Consider the following 16,019-nt stretch of genomic DNA (forward strand, 5'->3'; position numbering starts at 1 on the left):
ATATACTTATAAAAACAGGAAGCAATACAATAAGAAATATATTGAAACACACAGTCACAGCTACAAAGGGTTGAAATTGCCTGGGTGGAGCTATGGATAAAGCTAAAGCCTAACACAGTGCTTAAGACAAGTAAAAAAAGAAACAAAATCCGGAGATACACAAATATATGTACTGGACATCAGTCAGAGCAAATCATTGTTATACCACATTAGGAAAAGGCAGGGTCATATTTAAAATATTCTTCACTTGTTCTCTTCAGTCATAAAATGCAATAAATGCAGTAATATATTGACTTCAGCCATTTACATTTTTGCTTCTTCAGAGTATACAAGTACAGTAATAAAATGCTAAAGTGAATTGAGTAATATTTTTAAACTGCTGTGAGTAAATGAGGAACCCAATATTGACTTTCTCTTTCTTTTCATCTCCTCCAAAACTCAATTGCATTAAAACTAATATTAATATGAATCCAAAAATGGCTGAAACTAACAAAAACAGTTTTTGAAAGTTAAAAGTAACTATTGTTGAGAACAAAAACATTGAAATAAAAATTCTAACATAAGGAGGTTTCTGATTTTTCTTTTATATTTCTCCTTTTCTGGACCATTTTTCGAACAAGCAGCCTAGACAGAGAGTTCACATAGCTAATGCTGACTTTTAGGGATTCATTCTGGAGATCCATTAAAAAATATCAGCTAACATGAATTACTAAGAGCAATTTTAACAAAGAAGAATTTAAAAAGAGTGGAAGATGCTTTTGATAATAATATTAATCATTCATAGTCTATATATACATTAAAAATAAATAATATTTATGATGAAACTGTAAGTAGTGTCAGGACATTAAGTTATTGAAATGCTGACTTACAAAACCAAAGTTAAATAACTAATGGTATGATATCAGGAAAGGTTATATACCTAAAGATTTTGGCAGCAGGATTTTGACAAATTCATTGTGGTCCCCTACATGCAGGATGCTGTATATGCTTGTGTTCATCAGCTCTTCTTGGTTGTACCTCAGGTACTGTGTCACATTCTCAGAAACAAACACAACATTACCTTCTGGGTTCACTACAAAGAAGAACCCATCTAGGGCCTAAAGAGGGAAAACCAGAAAACCAGAGAGAGAGAGAGAGAAAAACACAATAGCAAACAATCAGATTAACAAAATACACTGAAAATAAATATTCCATTCAGAAGACATAACTGAATCTTTCCTCATCCATCCCAGTTCTTACATTATTGTCTGTAGGAGCAAAGGACACATTTCAGATTGAGCTTCTATCTCACTTATATGACACCAGTGTAAAAGCACAGAAAGGTACACACCTTGCAAAACAATGAAACCCACAATCTGCAAGCATGATTGCAGATGGGAGAAATATATCATCCCTCTAATTTTATGTCAAATGAGCAGATAAAGGGGGGATACAGTTAAACTTAAAAGCACCAAAGCTTTTTGTCTAAGTATTCAATTAACAATCTACACAGACTTCTGCACCTTTGCCTGATTTATTTACCTCTCTAAGGACTGGCAGGAAATCACTAGAAGAGTTGTTAAGTTATTCTATCTCCAGGGACAGAAATAAATTAAAAAAACAGGCCACCCACAATTCATTGTGGGTCAAAACCAAGTGGATCCATACTAAATCTGAACACAGCTCACCGCAAAACAGTCTGAATAAGGAGGAGCTGCCACAGCAAGCACAAGGTAATTTTGATTTGACCCAACTTGTGTACTGTACAACTCATCTGTTGGTCTTAGCAGGCAGTTTTGCCCACTGGTTACAGAGAGATGTTTAAAATATCACACATTACTGGGCAGTTAGCAAATCCAGACAATAAAAGAGAAGGCTAATGATGAACTTTACTTCTGCCTTCAGCCACCTAGCAGAAGGCTAAGGAGAAGACAGAACCTGACTCTAGGTTAGAGGTTCACAAGGGAAGATTCAGATGCAACAGACACAGGCTTCAATTCAGAAAATTTTATGGAGATACAAGAAAAAAAAATCCACCATGAAGGTGGTCAGATATGGGAAGAGGTTGCAAAACCACCTTACAGAGATATTCACATCTTGGCTGGACTTGGATCTGGGCCATCTGCTGTACTCAGACCAGCTTGCAGTGGGAGGTAGGAACACACAACCTCCAGAGGTTCTTCCCAAACTTAAGTTAGATAATGATTCTGCACCAGGGGAAGATCAGTGAAAGCACAATGCAAGCAGAGCAGCTGAACCAATGGCTGACAAACACTTTCTTTGTTCTATTTTAAAATTAAAACATAATAAAACCCACAAATAAATGTATATGCGTATACTTTCCCTGACTGCCTCTAAATTAAGATAAACTAGGTCTTTATTTTCTCCTGTTGGCACAAATTCTAATCTCTGTCATTGTTTTTTATCATTGCCTTCTTTTTGTTTCCAATAATTCTTGGTTCCTCCTGTTGATTCGCTTTCTTTGTGAGCTCCATCCTTTATATGTACTTTCTTAACATTCGCTACATTTCCTACACAGTAGTATTTATTTTAACTAACAAGGATTTACCAATTAGTTAATAAATTGAGGCTCTAGTATAATTTTCAGCATAATAATTTATAGTATAATGATCAGTATCTCTGCTTTGGATTAGTGTCTTAGGCTGCATTTTGCCACCATTTAAAGCCAGTGTGAGCATAGCCTGTTTGATTTGGTACTTCCTACATCACAACAGCAACCTGTACTGTGTGAGGCTATGAAGAGTTGGAGCAGAGAGCTGAACTGGCTGAAAATTAATCAAAGAAAGAAAGATGCTAGCCACATCAGTCTCCAGCTGGCCAACCATAGAAGCCACAGTATTTAGAGCTGGCAGAAGAGTGTGGGTTTGGCTGAAGCATCCTGCTTGGCAGCTGTCAACACATTAATTCAGAGGGGCTGCAGAACCAAAGCTACCATAGATGTTTATTGGAGTCCTAAGGAGAAAACTTTCCAAGGTGGAGAGAGCAAACAAGAGATTACGAGAGTTACTGGCATCCCACAATAATCTTCAGTTTTCCCTACTGCTTCCTAGAGTGGCAACTTGTTTGGCAAAGGAGTGCTCTCTGTGCTGCTCCCTCACAGCTGCTTCTTGAATTGATCACAGACGTGGCCATCAGGGCTTAGAGTAACAAAGGGCCTTATATTTCAGTCTCTCATTTCTATTCTCTTAAGAAAATAATCTTGAAGGTAAGCAGCAGCATGCTTTTGAGAAGTTAGTGCACCAAGACACTTGAATATTTTAGAAGCCTCCACTTTTGCAGTAATTTCTTACTTCTGTTCCCAGATTTGAGCCACCACAATCAAAAACTTTTCTTCAGAGCTATTGGGAAAATGGGTGAATGAATAATGGACAGTATGATGGAAGAGAAGAAAACAGATATTTTAGATTTATATATTGGAACAGAAAATACATTTGTGTTGAGATGTTGTCATCTCTCTCTTGACTATATTTCCACACTTCCTTCACATATACTTTATGCTTTAAGCAAGAAATATGTTAAAATATTCCTCAGAGGCAGCTGCCTGATGAATTGTACTCACTGTCTTCAGCTGGAAGCACTAATTATTTTGAGGATTCTTCAGTTTTATTCTTTAATAAAAACATACAATTACATTTCTAAACTAAATCAACTAATAAACTGCTCATCAGCATTGCAATTTTTATTATTATTTGGCAGAGAAAAGGTAGGGTTTTTTTTTAAGAGGTTGTATAAAAGGGTTCTGTAAAGATTAAATAACTGAATTGCATTTCCTTAAGGTGATAAAGACACAAAGAAAGTATCTGTACTCTTTCCACAGCAAATATAGAACAACTTTCAGTCCTTTTTAACTTTCCTGGTGCAAAAGGACCATGGCTCATTAATTTCCACAATGTTTCATTGTTCATATGCAAAGGAAAAAGAAACTAAATTAAATGGAACAACAGAATAAATGTGTGATTTTAGATGCCATGTTTGCTGCAGTAGCCAATCACATAAGATAAGCCAGGAAAAATATAATCTTATTCTTATTTTCCTTGTGATTAAAACAGGTCCTTACAATTAAATTAATAGAAAATTAAAGATAAATTTTAACATAGCAGTGTAACAGATGAATGCATAACCTTGTTTAATAGCAAAAACAACAACATTCAATTCAGTATGCATAATAAATATTAAATTAAATAAATTAATTTCTTACCCCTGCTTTTCAAAGAACAATGCCTCCAACGTGTCTAATCTTGTTTTGCAGTGTGAATTTGGAGCTTTTATTTCATGCACAGAATAGAAAACTATGTCTTCATTTGACCAATTGTGAAAAATAAAGCAGATACTTAAAACTGTTATACAGGCATCCAGAAATGACAGAATAATTATGCTTCTGCCAAAGCTGGTTCCTTTACCTTGATTCAGAGTTTGTGTTTTATGTTACCTAAAGTTACATTTATTCTTCCCTACAGATAAAGTCCACAGTCAGAACAGGATGGGAATAAACAGTCTTCAAGTGAGTTTAAGCAGATAAAACAGTAGTACATGTAACATAAGGACCCCTGGTAACCTACGTACCCAACATAACTGCTAACACACATTTGGAAGCTAGGTTTGAATCATACAACCTTTTGGGGTATCAAAATAACAGCTAAAATCAGACAGAAATATTAACTGAACAAACTGAAATACACATCTTGAAAACCTCTCCTAGATTACTTTCATATTTTAGAGGGAAGAGTCCTGCTTCAAGCGCTGAAATGATAAAATACTAAAGCAGTATAGCAATGACATGCAATTTTAGAGCAATATTATTCATCTGTATACTACAGTATATAGAAGTCAATGGCTAAGTGCAACAGGTCTTCCACAGCTGTTGTGGTTCAGAAAAATAAAACATGCACAAGCAGACACCCAAGACTTGCTATCAGCTGAAGCCCCTCAAGCTGTCTTTGTTACAAAGAAGCAGAACTCTCAGTGCCTCTCCCTGCTTCAAGTTAAAGAGTTTCATCACTGAATGCAAGAGAAATAAATACGCTGCTTGTTCTTTAATGACATAATCCCAAGTATCCACGATGGCTTGTCTCTCTTGATCATTCCTTTACAGTGACCTCTGACTACACCTTTTCATTTCATTCATCCTAGGAGGAGCAGAACTGCCCTAAATACAGGGATTTTGTGCTCTTTACCTCAAGCATCATTGGTCCAAGTGCATCCTTGTCGATGACACTCTGACCTGTAGACGATACATCTGCTTTTTGCACTTCATCTTCATTAGCTGCTGCTGCTTTTTCTGCAAGAGAAAATAGCGTATGTTAAGTGACAGCAGACTGATCTCACACCAAGAGCCCACAGAGTATTGAGAAGGGCTGCTGTGAAATGCTTACAGTGCAACAGTTCTGAAAATGAGATTAGACAGTCTCCCATAATGATTCAACGGAAGCATAGCTAGCCTATTTGCTTCTCAGCTTTCAGGGCTTATGACACAAATGAAATAATTTCTCATGTTTCTCTGCTAGACATTTCACCAAACTACAGAGCCTAACCCTGGGCAAGGACAAGGGCTCTTTATGAAGGTGCAGTGGGCAAAAACTAGGATCAAGGTGTAGTCAGACTGATCTAAAAGAGGACGCAAAGCTTACAGCTGCAGAGCTTTTCCATGACCGCTATATTTAGAAGGAAAAACATAAGTCCACAATCTACGGTTTCAGTACTGAGAAACAGCGGCCTCAGTTCTGCTCCCATGCCTCCACCCATATTCTTACTATCACGTAATTTTCATACCGCCTTGTTTACCAATATATTATTAGAACTACATAAAATTTCAAGTGCTGCATTTGAAAATTACAGGCAAGAAAATAATGATTTCAGGTTCCTGCAACATAATGCCATACGTTAAAATGTGTTGTATACAGCATTGCAGGTTATACCCAACTCCACATGTAAGGGATATTCACAGAACTTTCAAACCTAGAACGTTTATAATTCCTATCAAGTAATTAATTCTATTAATTTTTCTATTTCAATAATTATATTTTTGTTTAAGGATTAATTAATAAAATAAATACAGCTACTATGTAAAATATATATTCTAATGCACATTGTAGATTAATGAAACTAGTTACTTTTTGTTGTTAGTTCTATACTCAAAACATTATTTTACTATTTTTCAAGCAGCAGTTATGTAAAAGCTAGAGCCATCCTGCAATCTAGAATATTAAAAAAAAATTAGAAATTTCTTATTTTTTAGTATGACACAATAGATTATTTTACTAAACATTAAAGCACACTGAAATTATAACAAGAATTTATGTCTTCATAGAAGAACATTCATTGCAGGAATTACTGAAAGTACCATGTGCAGATGGAACAAAGGGCCTTTGGAAAATCACTGAAAGTGAAAATTAAAGCATCAGTCATGCAAATTAAAATGTATCCAAGTTTACAGTATTTTCCACTATCTGTAGAGCTGCAATAGTGCAAATAAAGTTATTCTGAATTTCCTTGGGATAGGTTTTAAGGTCAGTGTGAATATGTGCTGCTCAGACATAGAGTAAAGAAGCTGCTTTTGTGAAGCCCTGGGTGTTCTCCTGTCAGCGATCACCCACTGGCAATAAGGTTTTGGTCATTTGAGCTGTCTCATCCTAGATTTCTATGGTTTCTTGCTTTCATGAAAAGACTCACAAAAGATTTAGCTGTCTTCTTAGGTGTTATACACTATATAACACCACTGTGAATAAAGATTTAGCAAATTGCTCTCAAGATGGAGTTGCAGCAAACGGACTAATTTTAAATCACTCTGATTAGCATAATATGATAGAAATAAATTCACTAGAAATAACTATTAACATTTCCTCTGCCACTTGAACTCACGAGGCCATAAAATTAGTATCTCTGGTCTAGACTAGGGGTGGGATTTTATTTTTTTCCTTATCTTTCTTGTTTTGGCAAAAAGCAGAAATTAGATGTAACAGAAAAACAATTGAACAATCCTTCCCATGCTACAACACAGTGGAGTTGGCACCATATGATATACGAAACTGAAAACATGTTCTAAAAATTCTAAAAGAACTCTAAAAATAGAGTTGAGCTTTTAATAAAGCCAGTGATGATATCTGTTTCCCATCTGTTCCTGCTAACATAAAGTGATCTCTTATTTTCACACTGCAAAATATTAGAATGGACAGGGATATCAGCTTCTTGCTCTTATTTGACCACTGCTCCAGCCATTGATACCATCTTAATTATGGGAGAACATGGGATTATTCTCTATGAGCCAGAAATGGAGGGGCTGCGGATATGATCCCACGAAAGCGTGAAAGCACATTAATTACAGTTTCCTCATGTCACCAGTTTACAGATTACTTTTACTGATTATTTTTTGCATAATATGAAATATTTGCTGCTGATTTTTTCATTCTTATAAACATGGATTTTATACATTGATAAAAATTGTTTTGTTTATACAAAGAAAAAGAGGACATTTAAAATTGTTATAATAGTAATCAACACAGAAGCTGCAATACCAGGTCAATCCAAGGATCTTTCAAACCTCACATTCAGTTCCTGAGAGTCTCTGCTTTCCTCTCCACTTCTCTCTTTTCTCCATTTTGATTGTTTGACCCCTGACTGCTTCTGCTTCATCACCAGCTGTCCCTCACAACCATTTGACTTCTTAATTTTCTTTTCCCTTTTACACCCTTTTCCTCAGAGAGCCCAACATCTTTGTAGAATCAATAAACTCAGTGCTTTCTCAAGGAAAAAGTGTAATGAACGGAGAAAATATGAAAATTCTATTTATACTCGAATGTTACTACCCTCTTTTCCCAGAGATGGTGACAATGTACTACTCATTAACTACTACTACTCCATGTTCACTACTCATGAACTTTGGCTAGGCACTCTGAAAAGCAGTATAAATCACAAGTGCTCCAAAATTATGGACTTCCTAATTGGATCTGTAGCTTACTTGGGTAAAAATTCAAGTATCTGGAGAGCTTAGAAGAGGCTACACCTCCAGGCCAAAAGCCACACTTAAATTTAAGTGGCATTGTATAGGACACCTAGGCCTCAGACAGCCTCTGAGTAGGACCAGCTGTAATTCACGTCACTTTTGTAAACTGCACCTACTAATAACGTTCAACTATGCAATAAATTATCCATTTTTGACTGAATTACAAAGCCCCTCGTGTAGACTTTATCAGCACATACAAGACAACTAAGTGTGAATCCTGTCAGCAGTGTCATCCTGACAGTCAGTCATGGGGAATGTCTTGAAATGCAAATCTCTCCATCAGCAATACAGCACATAGGGCTAATTGACAACAAAAATTTGTTACAGAAAGGCTGGAAAAAAAACAGTGATTGATACATGAATTTCTAATGCTGACAAAATAATGCATTATCACAAATCAGTATTCTTTGTTTTTTTAACAGTTCCAGCTTCTGGTGTTAAGTAATGGTGCAAAAATGTAAAGTTTACTTTCCCTTTTTTACTTCTTTCTTTTTTAAGTTCATGGGAGCCCAACAAAGAAATCAAAAGCACAGAGAGTTTATAATTGCTACACTAGATTAATGATCTTTAAATGTCATGGCTTAGGAAAATAGCTGTAAAGGCCCAACCTTGCAAAGCCTCTCAGAGCCCTGTTTTTCCAGCCTCATGAGAATCATTAGTGTTACCCTCTGACTAACCACAGACACTAGATTTTGCCACTGCAGCCACACGGAGAGGGGAGCTGGTTCCCTGACCTCACAGCTTCCAGTGATGTCTCCTGCCAGGATGGTTCTGCCCCTGTTAAATGTTAGCCAAGTGTTACTGGGTATCCTACAGGCACGGTGGCCAAAGGGCAGCACAGGAAGAGTGTGGACAGGGAAATTCAGCCTTCTGCTGGAAGTGAGCAGGATGGAAAGGCAATTCCCATGGCTTCATCTCCATACAGGGAATTCTGCACTGGAGAAGGTGCATTGAATTAGAAACTGGTCCCATCCTTATGAATATAGCTACCAGGGATCAAGCATATTTTATCTGAATTACAGTAGTATAAACTTGATGCACATTAAATAATTATTAGCTCTGCTCAATTAAGAGTTTAGCCTAGAGAGAGAAAAAAAATTAAATAAAATACAAGTACCCCTGAGAGAGATACTACAAAGAATATATACATCCAATTATGTAGTATTTTAGTGATGTGTGTAATTTAGACTTTAAACTGTGGGTATGTTTACAATTGCATAAGCAGTATTATACTAAAATACATATTAATATTTTCAATTGGGCATCTTCCTAGTGATCATAAACTGTATTTACTTTTCTACATTTAACATACAGAATAAAGAAGGGGAAAAAAGCCCTCTAAATATTTTCTGACAAATTTATGAGTGGGAAGCCTCAAGCTTTATTCAAAGCTCATTCCAGATTCTGAAAGCAAACCTTTGTGAAATCACATTAGTTTAACAGAAATTCATAAGTCAGAGAAATAGAAGCCAAAAGCAATAGTTGGAAGTCTCCTGCTACATTTTAGCTTAGCAAGCCCTCTTGTTTTTCCATCCTCCCAACTAAAGCTATGTCAGTTCTCTCTGCATTTCTGACAGCAGACTCAGAAGTGTTACTGACGGGCATCACCTTCTCTTGGTTGTGTTTCAAACCCTACTTTCCTACAGGTGGGCAGGCAGGACCAGCTGAACCACTCAAAAAGCTCCCTTTGTCTGTATCCAAGCTCTGCTCCAACTTCCTTAAGGAAACCTGCTACAGAAATATTTCCCCCTTCGTGCTCTCTGTGAAACCAAAATGCATTTTTGAATTAAAAGAGGAAAACTTAGCCTCTGCAGAAATTTCAAAAAGATGAAGCATAACTTGAAAGAGAAAATTTGCATCAACACAGATTTAGCCTGTTTTTCACTGGAGCAACATTTAAGGTTCTTCACAGAACAAGAAGAGCACAAAAGAGATGCTGGTGAAATGGTGGGCAGGGAAGAACCCATGCTCTAAAAGCCACCAAAGAAAAAGGTCAAGCAAAAAAAAAAAACAACCTGGTAACAGACAAATTCAAGTTTATTATCTGAGACTGTTTAAAACAGGCTTCCCAGATGCCTGTGTCTTTGTAATTTTCTGGAATCACTATTGAAATGCCACACATCTCAAATCACATACTCTTTTGTACAATAGGTAAAAAAAATATAAACAAAGAGATTTGCAATAAGTGACACCAGAAAGCTCAGCTCTGCACTCTTCAAAAAATCCCATACAAATCAAGATCCTTATAACAGTAACAGGAACATCACTTGAAAGTGAATGTAAATACTATACAAAGTTTAAACATGCAATTTAATTTTACACTGGAACTACCTTGAAAACAACTTGAAAACAACTTATCTTCTCCAGTCTTGGTATGTATTAGCTAATTATTCTTGTCTTGACTAATTCATGTATCTACGTTTGCCCTGCATGATCCTTCTGAATTGCTGTGCAAAAAAACCATCCAAATGATCAAGAAAAATGCAGAAGTATCTAATTGTCCAAAGATAAGGGTAGATACAGTACCAAAAACTAATGCTAACATATAATAGAACGTACACTTAGCAAAGGCTATATTTTGGTAATGTATTTGGTAATGTGAGTAGTTTTGGATTACTACACGTGATGAAGTAAAGCAGTGAAGAACGTGCAAGTTATTTTGATGCTTGGTTAACCACAGGGAAAGCAGCTCTGCCTTGTAGCTGTGTAATTCAAAGCACTACAATCCACGGCTCACTTGAAACTTGATATCCCCATGCACGTCCTTACCCAGTTCCCATTGCCTCAATACAAGTTGTTTTTATTTCGTGAAAGCAAGCAATTTTTCAAAACACCAGAGCCTAAGAAACAGCAACTATTTCAGCAATCAATTTTAACACCAGCTTATCCCATCCTTGTGAATAAAGTTAGCTACTATTTTAGGGAAGTGATTATATAGTGAGGTTGTTCTTTCATCACACAGCACACATCTGTCCAGAGCAAAGAAGCTCTTAGACTCTTGAATACATATTTTCCCCCAGAAACTATAGATCAAGTCTTACAGGAAAAACTATGCGACATCTCAGGAAGGTTTCAGGAGGTAAAACAAGGGAGAATTATGCATCTGCACTGAACTAAAATTAGAAAAGCTGCCATATGGCTCTGTGAAGCCAGCAGCACGTTCTTATTCATTAGGAAGCATTCTGCTAACATAAAAACACAAGGCCTTCCTGTGCTCTCCAAATGTGTTTATCTTTTCAACATTAATGCATGATATATCATCAGGCTGCTGAAATCTCCTGCAGTGCATATTAAAAAAGCACAGCTGCACTTTTTCTCAGCACGTTTATTCACTGCGAGCACAGCTTTGCCCACCTCCCTGACACAGCCCGGCTCCCCTCCGGTTGGAAAGAGCTGCACTCCCACTGCACGCTCACCTGCCCAACTCATCTCCCGTGCTCTGTTCTGCTCATCACATCCACATGGCTTAGCTTCATATTTACTACTGCTGGTGGAAGCACACTTAAATGGTAAATGACCCTAGGGCTTGAGCTAAAAGCCCTTGGAAAGCTGTAAGTGAAATTACTCGCTCAGGAGTAACAGTACTTACAACATTGCGGTTTCTTTTTTCCAGTGCAAGCTGCTCTAACTGGTGCAGCTGCTCTCCTATCCCACACATACCTGCCCCACCTTCCAATGGCAAAGAAGCATCACTAAGGCACTAACTCTAGGGAAAGCTTCATATTCTCACAAAACCATCAAATATAGGTAAACATTTGTGCAGCTTTACAAGCTTTGAGTGAAGTCCCACTCTTAGAAAATTCAGTAACAGTAGCCAGCATATAAAATTTTCATGGACACTGAAAGGAAAACTGAAGCACTGAAAACCCATGATGGATTTAGGAATAGCATCAAATGGAAGTAATAACACCTAAAATTAATACTAGTTTTGTCTCTTAATAATTTTAACATTATGCCATCATTCTTTTCTTGTACAAATCAGCATTTTTGTCACTCAATACACCTTCTGTAAGAAGTACTGCCTGAGAAATAATTGCCCCCAGCTCAGTTAAACTGGAACAAGGACAAAAATAATGAAATTCAACTTACCAAGGATAATATTTAACTGCTTGAGAGAAAGAAGCCTATTATCTCTGTATTTATTTTTTGCTAAATAATTTAATAAGTCTTTTACTACCTTTTCCTTGGTTTCTTCCTCCCTCTCATTTTGCTGTCTTTGCTTTCACCAACATCTATGACCTCTTATCCTTCTCATTGTTACAAAACTCAATAATCTGCTTCTTGGAAGTGAGGAAAAAGACAGGGGCAGCAGTGGAAGTGCCCACTCCTTCCTGCCCTGGCCCGAGGATCCAGTTGTCTCCAAGTCCCATGAGTTGGAGTACTGCAGTGCTGCATTCCTGGCACATGGCAGCACTCAGAGCAGCAAGGCAGAATACACATAAATAAATACAAATCCATAAATACACTTAAATAACGTATACGAAGATTGCTAACTCTTGGATATAACAGTAACAGCTAAGAGTGATGTTATTCACAGAAACAGCATTATTTACAGAGCTTCATACCTACTATCTGCAGATTTATCTACTTAATGCTGGGGAAGAGATTATTCTTACCTGTTATTACCCTCGAAGGTCCCTAGTCTCTGGTAAGTTAAGGACTGGGGACTGAAGTAAAACCCAGAGTTACAACCTTCTCTCTGCTGCTGCTCAAGCAAAGACTAAAGCGTCCTATCCAGGACCCCAATTCCTCAATGGCTTGATCCATCCCCAGCACACAATAAAAATATAAAACAATGCAGCAGTTAAAATAAATTCTTTGGTGGTATTATTTCTAGTATTTTTATTTATCAGTAAAGACACAGAAGGACAACTGCTATATTACCCTTCAAGTGAAATCTAAACTAAGACTGAAAGGAACCCTGAATCCAGAAACTAGTTTTCACCCCATGCCTCATTTAAATTTGTGGTGATGTGTCAACTACCACATTGTGAGTGGAAAGCTGTTTTTCATCTCTGGAACATGAAATAACGCTTCCACTGTGACCATCACCTGTTGAATCCCTGGACATGCTGCAACATTAACCTTTTCCAGTAAGTTTTCAGAAAGGTGAAAAGGAATACAACTGGGTATTTTACTCCTGCAAAATTTTTAGACCTGTCTTATTATTAAAATATTTGAGTATATTCAACATATGCTTTTATATGAAATAAAATGTTTTGCTTAACTTCCAGTCAGAGAAATTAAATGTAGATGTATATATTCCTGTGTTTTAAAGATACTATCTTTTCCCCAAAAAGACCACTAACATTATCTTTCTAGTGTATAGTGACTGATTAGGGAAATAGCTAAATAAATTAATCATCAAAGGTGCCTGGCCCAGGAAATTTCCTTCTCAAATGGCCAAAATCCAGGATGATGCTGATAATTTATAATTTTCACTGATTTTAAAATGCATTTTTAAATGCAGTAGTTTGGGGCTCTGTTTTTGCATTTACATTTCCTAAGAATGTCTAGTAACCAGTATAATCACAAATATCTGATTGATTGCAGTGTCATTTACAATATTTAATAAACGCCTAAAATGCAGTACTCAAACAATAAAGGAGTACACGTGTTAGGTTAAGTACATTGGCTGTCAGTGCCTTACCCCAAAATACCCTCAATTTAATCAGTCACTTATTATTCTGTGCTAGAATCAGATAAGCAGATTCAAATATATGTATCTGTAGCTGTATACACAAACACATCCAGGAAACGGTTTTGCATCTGTTGCTATTTACATGATTTCAAAACACTCACGTAAACTACTCAACTGTGCATGATAACAAATGCTGCACAGCCATCAGCACTGACTTAAAATCTGTTACATTAATATGGCTGCATTTCAAAAGAAAGAGCCAAGCTAACTGACCTCTGCACCGAAATATTAGATACAAATATTTGGCATCACTTCATTTAACAAAGTAATTATTTTCTTTGGTATGTGCTGAATTAGGACAGAAAATTTTACTGTATTTCTTGGCATTTGCAATTTTGTAAGTGTTAGATATTTACCAAATGAGTAACCTCATCTTATTTTGATAATTCATCTCTCAAAACAGTATTAATATGAATGTCTAAATGGTGGGAGTCCAATGTTCTTTAACACTTTGGCTGAGCTAATGTTTTCAAAGACAAGAAACATGGCAGAATCTGATAATTTTGTTCAAAACAGGGCTCCACCATGGTCTCAGAAAGAATATATTGCTTTTACAAATGTTAACAGCCCTCTAATTGGTTCTCTGACATGTTAAAACACCAGCCAGATTTTGAAAATCAAGATATAACGGTTAACACTCTTTAGACTAAAATCTGCAGATGCAGTTGCCAAGCTAATTAAACTTCTGGGTTTCCAAAACTTAGGCCAAAATAACATGCTAGAGAGGAGTATTAATCTAGCCAGACTCTATTTCTTGAAGCCTAACTCTTCTGTACTCAACCAGCTGTTAAAAGGAAACAGATGACTCCCTTTCTTCGAATGCCACATCGCCATGATTACAAAATATCTGTCTTATTTTAGGATGCTGATAATAAATCTTTGTGACACACCAGATCATCCACAACAACAGGCAAAGATCTTTCTGCTTTTATAAATTGCCATTGACAACTGCGTAAGTTTTAAAGAGACTGAATGCGGTCCACAAAAACGAAATATGATGGATCATGGGCTCCCCAGGAAAGAAGTTTCCATAATAAAATGTAGGCCAAAATGGAGCACAGATAATTGAAGACAGCTAAGGAAGAACAGAAACAGCTTTAATTTAATGTGTCCATGTTAACATGGATTACAGGGCTCCTACTGTTTCTAATAGTCCAGATTACGGTAGATAAATCTTTTGCAAAAAAGCTCTAAATCATTAAGGACAAGTAAAGTTTTCTTCTGTAACAGCCCAGTGTTCAGAAATAGAAGCTTGGGCCCCTCTCCTTACTTGTCTAACCCACCATCACAGGCCTCAGCCAAATTTTCAAGGCAATTTAGAAACAGAAACTTTCCTATTACTGAAAGGAAAGCAGATGGAAAAACAAAACCTTCTTAGAAGAAACTGTTTATTTCTGCATGTTAGTTATTTAAAGAGATTTTTTTAAATCCAAGTCCTTTAGAAAATTGTGTTTTAAGATAAATTTCATGTATTTCAACAGTGGCTACATTACTTCAATTACATGATGAATACAGCATTTCTGTGAGAAGAAAGGTAATGATTATTAACCTGAATTGCTTAAAATATTCTCTAAAATTAAGAGATCTTTTTTCATTAACCTAGAAAAATCTTGCCTTATCATGTTGCTATCATTTACATCCAAAGTCACTTTTAACCTCAATTGTATTAATTTATTCTGTCACATATTAATTAGTAGACGTTTTAAAACATCTGCTAATAGCACTGATAGTTACAAATGGGCTCCCTTCAACAGACTGAACCATACTTAAAGCTTAATTAATTAGGCCCTCCCATTTCTGTTTCTCTAACTCAGATTCATGAAGCAGGGAAGTCTGAAATATGTCAGTATAATCCATAAACAGAAAAATGATTAAACACTAATGGTATTGTTTCCTCTCTTTTCTCAATGAGCTTTATCAGTTCTCTTCTGAGGAGAAACTTGGAGCTGTTTTAACAGTTCCCCAAAAGTTCTCCATGGGCAACTATGAGCTCAGTGGAAAGGACGCTCCATGTTGTGCCAGTGGGTGCTGCCTAGCCAGCTCTGTAGTCTTGCTGCTCTTCCCAGCCCCAAACTCCTGACATGGCACAGGCTGAGAGTAAGGGGCCCTTGCTGGGCAGTCATCACCCTGAAAATACTGAACACATATAGCTTTAACCAGGAACTGTTGAAGATTATGGTCTGCCTCCAGCCGTGTCCCTCCCTGGCAGGAAGGCCAGTAATGCAGGCTTGCAGCCAAGCCTGAGCATTACATCAGAAGTGATAATCCACAACATTTTCCTCCAGTCTCCAATTTACTTATTTGCCTGCAAGAAGGAAT

At 36.7% G+C, this 16,019-nt stretch overlaps 1 protein-coding gene across 5 annotated transcripts in view; it reads right to left on the reverse strand.

Moving 5' to 3' along the window:
* The window catches only part of NCOA2 (nuclear receptor coactivator 2), a 186,551-nt gene that overhangs the window by 44,077 nt on the left and 126,455 nt on the right, over positions 1-16,019 (reverse strand). For all 5 annotated transcript variants that reach the window (XM_085572213.1, XM_021543382.4, XM_021543379.4 and 2 more), the window contains 2 exons: positions 5,175-5,278; positions 920-1,097 (listed from right to left, as the gene is read on the reverse strand). In XM_085572213.1, the coding sequence (XP_085428339.1) occupies positions 920-1,097; positions 5,175-5,278 (282 nt within the window). The remainder of the gene's footprint in view (positions 1-919; positions 1,098-5,174; positions 5,279-16,019) is intronic.

Source organism: Lonchura striata, chromosome 2, assembly GCF_050655825.1.
Source record: "Lonchura striata isolate lonStrDom1 chromosome 2, ASM5065582v1, whole genome shotgun sequence".
Lineage (NCBI taxonomy): Eukaryota > Metazoa > Chordata > Aves > Passeriformes > Estrildidae > Lonchura > Lonchura striata.